This window comes from Otolemur garnettii, unplaced genomic scaffold (genome assembly GCF_000181295.1).
Source record: "Otolemur garnettii isolate 467f Iridium unplaced genomic scaffold, OtoGar3 scaffold00017, whole genome shotgun sequence".
NCBI classification, from domain to species: domain Eukaryota; kingdom Metazoa; phylum Chordata; class Mammalia; order Primates; family Galagidae; genus Otolemur; species Otolemur garnettii.
In genome coordinates this window covers 9,166,149-9,172,864 of record NW_003852412.1, presented here as the reverse complement: position 1 = coordinate 9,172,864, position 6,716 = coordinate 9,166,149, and the positions used below count along the sequence as shown (strand labels likewise).

General features: G+C 33.8%; 1 protein-coding gene across 1 annotated transcript in view; it reads left to right on the top strand.

Moving 5' to 3' along the window:
- Positions 1–4,908, top strand: part of FAM169A (family with sequence similarity 169 member A) — a 71,346-nt gene extending 66,438 nt beyond the window's left edge. The window contains exons 11-12 of the mRNA XM_003785916.1: positions 1,888–2,091; positions 3,661–4,908. Coding sequence (XP_003785964.1) covers positions 1,888–2,091; positions 3,661–4,209 — 753 coding nt within the window. The 3' untranslated portion in view covers positions 4,210–4,908. The remainder of the gene's footprint in view (positions 1–1,887; positions 2,092–3,660) is intronic.
- Positions 4,909–6,716: the final 1,808 nt, after the last annotated feature.

Sequence of the window (6,716 nt, the reverse complement as noted above, 5' to 3'; positions counted from 1 at the left end):
TTTTTTTTTTTTTTTTTTTGTTTCCTTTTTAACTCCTAGGCTTGGTATGTTATATAGACTAATGCTATATAGTTTAACGTTTGGAAAATGTATATAGTCTAATGTGTTTAACTATTGTCTCTTTGGAGATGACGAATACCTCTTCATCTGCAATATTGAGCCCATAGTATCACTTGCCTACTGAATATTTCTAGACAGACTTCTTCTATCATCTTAAATTCAACAAAATCTTAAAATTCTTTCTTAGTATGGCTCAGTCTAACATGATCACTCCACCTCGGCCTCCCAAATATCTCAGACTACAGGCAAGTGTGCCACCATGCTTAGCTAATTAAAAACATTTTCTTGTAGAGATTAGGTATCATTATGTTGCCCAAGCTGGTCTTGAATGCCTAGCCTTAAGTGTTCCTCCTGTCTAAGCCTCCCAATTAAAGACATTTGAGGGGGGAAGGGTTTAGAGATTGGGACTTGCAGTGTTGCCAAAGGTGGTCTTGAACAGGTGCCATGCCCTTTTTTCCTGTTTCTTATCCATTGTTCTGTTCTCTCTCAAACTTAAAAGTTGAAGGACCTTTTTCTTTCATTGCTTTTCACTTTTAGTTACCAAAATGTAAAAGTAAATTTATAAATTTAATTCATACATTTTTCCCACTCTGGTTGATCCTTTTATATGTTTTATTTTAAAGTTCTGTGTGCAATCTATTCTCTGTGCCATCTGATATTATAATAATAAAGCCAATTTTAGTAATAAAATATATTATAGAAAATTTATATTTTAGAAAAAGTTTATAATGATATTTACTTTAGAAAATTTTATTATAGAAAAATAAAAGTCTCTGATTTCAATATCCCTTTTATTGAATTATACTTTATGTGTTAGGGGTCCTGCATAATCTGCCCAAATCTATTTTGGGCAGAACACCTAAGTGCATTAGTTTTCTAATTTTCATAGTAATAAAATTCTCCTTTATTATTAGGATGTCACTAGTATTAATTAGAAATATGTGAAATTAAGTTGAGGTAAATCAAGAAGAATATAAGAAATTGCTGGGGTTGTATTAATCAAATTGCATTTCCAGGCTGGGCATGGCAGCTCACACCTATAATCCTAGTAGTCTGGAAGGCTGAGGTGGATGGATCACTTGAGCTCAGGAGTTTTAGACCAGCCTGAGCAAGAGTGAGACCCCATCTTTACTAAAAATAGAAAAACTAGCTAGGTGTTGTGGTGGGCACCTGTAGTCCTGGCTACTCGAAAGGCTTAGGTAAGAGGATTGCTTAAGCTCAAGACTTTGATGTTGCTGTGAGATATGATGCTATGCCACTCTATTGGGGGCAAGAAAGTGAGACTCTGTCTCAAAAAAAAAATTGTATTTCCATATTTTAATAATATGATGCAAGGAGTAGAATTATTAATGACTCTTGACTTGAATGACAATGAGCTAGCTGAGACTGGGGTTCTTTTCCTTTAGCAAGAAGTAGCAGTTAAGCTCTGCTTCTCCTAGGATAGGTAGTGCTTCCTCTTTGTGGCATGGTAAACTGTAGCTTTCCCAGGCCTCAAACATGCCAGATGCTAAACAGCTGGTATCATGTAAAGAGCGGGGATCCAGTTTAGAATCTCTCTGGAGCCTTTGTAACGAAAGGTTCATCACATGATTGCCCTATAAGAAGGGTTCGGGGTCTTTTCACTGAATCTCAGACCCACAGGTTTCTTTTCCTGATTCTGCCTCATGAGTTTCCCCTTTCCCTAGTAAGACTCTTTAACCCATACCCTATAATGTAAATTTATCTTGAGTCCTGATGCTTGACTAGGTAGGGACTAAGAAGGGACTCACTTTCCATGACAATTAAGTTTGTAATGATGTCCTGATCTCCCCCCTGCCCATGGTGTAGGAATCTGAATTAGAGCCTATGAATGGTGAGGTAATGGATGATACTCTTAAGACCTCACTTATAACTGAAGAGGAGGACTCCACTAGTGAAGTTTTAGATGAAGAATTAAAATTGCAGTCTCTTAATTCCAATGAAGACTCTACAAATCTTGTTCCACTGGTGGTAGAATCTTCAAAACCCCCTGAGGCTGATGTACCAGATAAGGTAAAGGGGAAATAACCTAATTTTTTGTAAAGTATGCCAATGTTGGTGATATGGGGGGAGGGGATGTAGTATATATATCTGCCTCCACCTTAACATATATAATCCTTTAGGAAGATTAACTTTTATACTAGATTTGATAGTATAAGAAAATGCAAAGAAAAAGAAAATACAATTAGTAATATTCCATAAATTCGAATTGGTATAACCTTAGTCATATCTGCCTTACTTTGTAGACTTAGGGAAGTGCTTAGAAAACTGGGGAAATCAGTATTTATCAAACATTTGAGTATTTATTGCTTAAATAGTCTATGACCAATACAGTAATTTTAGTTTGCTTTAATTAGAGGACAGATTAGTAGAAATAAACTTGGTGGAGTATTTTAAAAGAAATTTAATTTTGTGCCAGACCTTTGATTTTTAACTAAATGAAAACCTGTAGGTTCTCTCTTCCCCTGTTCCACGAAATAATGCTGTTGAAAATTGTTTCTAGAATTTTAAAGTAAATATGATGGTGCTTTCCATAATTATTTCAGAACTTGACAGTAGATTCTGTCTTGTAGATTATTTTGGAACATGACAGTAAATCTTGACTCAATATCAAAACTGTATACCCCCTGAGATAGACTGTTGATTCCAAGGATTTTGGTCAATATCATAACATACTTTTCCTCTTTGATGTGCTATGAATTTTGTTGTTTGTGGGAAGGATGTGTGTGCATGCATGCGTGCATGCACGCGCGCGTGTGTGGAGTGTCCATCATTATTAGCGCCTGTCTACATTAGGAAAATTATATTCCTGGTTCTGTATTGAGGAGAAGGATGTAAAAAACAATATGAAACATTAGCCCTTTTTTTGTTTTAAATTACAAACTAATGTTCATTATTCTCAGAACTGTATTTTTTCCTCCTAAAATTAAAACAATTTTATTCTTTTGTATTTAATGATGTATTGCTAGCTGAAGCCAGTTTGACGTGGTGAGAGAGATATCAGACTAATGAAAGATGTGCAAACTGATTTAAAACCAAACCCTGAACCCTTTCAGAGAACAAATTTTACATGCTCAAAAATTAGTTTTGTAACTTTTGAATAGTTCAATTTATGGCTAAAATACTACTGTATAGTATTATTTTATTAGTGTCTCACTTGAATAAATGAGTAAAACTTCCATTGCCTTACTCATTATTTGACGAAACCACAGTCAAACTTAGTAGGATGGCACAACGTCAAGTCCCAGGGATTGTTGGTTTTGGCTTCATTTATACCATGAAACTGGAAACTTTGAGTTGATTCATGGTTTTGAAGAATCTTGATAGGAACCTTAAAGGTTTTTAAGTATCCTATTTGAAGTAAAATAATTACTTTTATTATATGCTTAAGAACTTAAAATTACCATGTGAGAAGTTTTGAAGAGATTGGGTTGTATTCAGAATATATACACATAATTAATAAAAGTAATTAATACTGAATTATTTAAATTGTAGTTGAATGTCATTAGTGTCTAGGATAATTTATTTTATAACTCTATTGCAAGGAAAAGTTTATTTGTTGACGAGTTTTTTTATTTTCAGACGCCACATATAACTGACTCAGAAATGTTGGTAGATGAAACCCCATCTGATGAAAAGGCACACCCTGAAGAGAAATTGTCCCTCATTTCAAGAAAGAAAGCCCATCTTGGGAGTTCAGACAATGTTGCTACTATCTCAAATGAAGAACGCTCTGATGCTGGTTTTCCAAACTCTGTGATAGCTGAGTTTGCTGAAGAACCAGTCTCTGAGAATTTATCACCCAACATTACTTCTTCATTGGAAGACCAGGGTGAGGAGGGGGTACCTGAGCCCCAGGAAACATCTACTCCTCTTCCTCAGAGTTCTTTGATAGAGGTTGAACTTGAAGATGTGCCATTTTCACAGAATGCAGGGCAGAAGAACCAGTCAGAGGAGCAGTCTGAAGCATCTTCTGAGCAACTGGATCAATTTACCCAGTTGGCAGAAAAAGTTGTGGATAGCAGCTCAGAGGAAATAGAAGTGGAAGTGCCTGTAGTAGACAGGCGGAATTTAAGAAGAAAGGCCAAAGGACATAAAGGACCTGGTAAGAAGAAAGCTAAGCTGACCTGATTGAAGAAGAAATGCAGATTATAAATCCTCCTCTTTGTAACATATTGTTATTTTTAAGATATGGTAATTAATAAACAGCATGGGACACAGGACAAAAATTTCCAAAATTTCAATTGAACTTATTTACTATGCAGTTTTTCTCTTCCCTTTAGGACCTAGTATTCACCATTCCTTTTAATTTTTCAGGCTATTTTTTGTAAATGCAATTTTTTATTTTTATTAACCATGTTTCAATTTTGCAAAACCAGATCATATTATATTTTCTTTAGCAGGCAAGACATCTGGCCATTAGTATTTCAAAACGTATAATTAAAAAACTATGGAAGTAGTAAGCTTTCCATTACATGTAAGGATCACAGAAATCTTTTATACTAAGGGTTTTAATAGTAAAATTTGGTGAGGGTTGTAGATGTTTAATCTTAAATATCAAAACTAATCACCGTTTTTTAAAATGTAGACATGCCTAAACAAGAATAAATGTCAGTAAATTAAATAAAACTTCAAATAAATGAGAGCACAGCAACAGAAAGTCATGGTCAGAGGTTTGTATCTTGGTTTTGGTCTCTTATTCGTAGTTGTAGTTGCAGTTTCCATTGACTTCAATGTCTGTGGAAAGGTACACACAAAATCTGTTAATGACTCTGTCATCTGATATTAACAGTGCTGTTAGAGATTTAACTGTGGTTTGTGGGCAATAATGTAATGACTGTATTTTGCTGTGTATAAAGCATTCCCATCTATAATATGTAGCCACATTTTTGGCCCAAACTTTCAGGAAAAAATCTTTCATTTTAGTTTTTTAATTCAAATTTTTATTTGTTTATGTTTAGGTACTTCTTTTTTGTATTATAAAGGAATTTTACTATTTGTTTTTTAATATAGTTATGCTAATGATACATAAACATAAATAAAAAGGGTTTTAAAATGTTTATATATATACATGGAATTAGTACTACCCATGTATATTGTGCATTCTTATTTTTCCCTCAGAAATTTGGGGGGGGGGAAGTCTGTATTACACACAACAAAATACAATATTTGAAATTCTATTTGAAGTATTAGTTTGCTATTTTTGTTTTTTTCTAACTCTGCCCTTTCAACATTTAATCAGGTAAACATCCATTAATATAATTTAGGGATCTGATTTAACTTGAAGTATCTGGTCCCAATCAGATAGATAAAGTGGAGATAATACATTTATCTGCACCCAGTTAACATCTATACTTTCTAAGTACGAGGCCCCTTCATAAGGTTTTGCCTTAATCCTGACGTTTGCCTGATTCTTGAGTCTTATTTGTATTCCCCTCAACTTTCATGCACTTCTCTAACTCAGAGTGGTTTCCCAGTCAGGAGATCTTCCAACCTGCTGGCTGGTTGATACCCATTTTTGGGTAGGCTTGGATCTGTACCCCACAATCTTAGATCTAGATGGCAGGAGGAAAGCTGTCCTAGGAGCTGTAGTTAGTTACAAGACCTTAAATCAAATTGAGGCTTCAATTGTGGGGTCCCTTTGGTTTGCTCACTCTTGGTTTCTTCTGAGTGCTGGCTAGTTGATTATGTATACATTGTGTTGCCATAGCAAAGGCCTTTGTCTAGGAAAATGTGAAGAAAATCCCTGAATTGTTAATTTTTGTATTGTAATTTATTTTAAAATGAACAAAATGTTACTCTTAGAATCCAAAGAGAATCTCATAACAATCTTACTCTCGTACTTAAATTTGTACCTAACTTAGAGAATGTTTTGAGACCATTTAGGCTGTTTTTTAAAATAGGTTGATCTTGATCCTTGTGTGGAAAGAAACATGTTATGACTTTGTGTTAAGGGTTTATTCAGTCTATAGTCAGGCAATACCATGTCAGTAAGTTTTATTTTGGGATGTTGGTCTTTTAGAAAGATGATCAGTCAACACCTTTAAGCAGGCAAAATAAACTTTACAGTTCATGTAAGATTTTGAACACTTGTATCTTTTACATTTTTAAATTACTGGTCAGAGCTAAGCCAGATTATTTCATGCTGATAGAAAGTTAATGCATTTTGACTATTTTTTTTTAAAACAGTTACTCATTAAGTGAAAAAGTATGACTAATACTAGTGAATCTAATGTTCATGCTGTTTTATATATTTTGTGAGAAACTTTTGTTAATAGTAAGGATATAACTAAAGATTCAATGAATTCTTACCCTTCACCTTTTTCATTTCTAAGAGTTAAAAACATAACCTTTAGATATTACTTTTTCACTTGGATTGCTCATTGTTCTGTTTAAAATATTCTTTAAACAGGTCTAGTTTTGAAAAGATTGAGCTGACAACTATATGTGAATATAGTTGCTGAATTTACAAAATGTTAGACATATGATGATTGCTGGGGAGTAACAGCAGTTCAAATTTATTCTTGCTAAACTTAATAGTGAATTTTAAACAATTTCAAAATTTTTTGTTCACAGAAGAAAATGTCTGTTATACATTATCTCTAATAGTGTTATTTTGGGATTTATAGATTATAGAG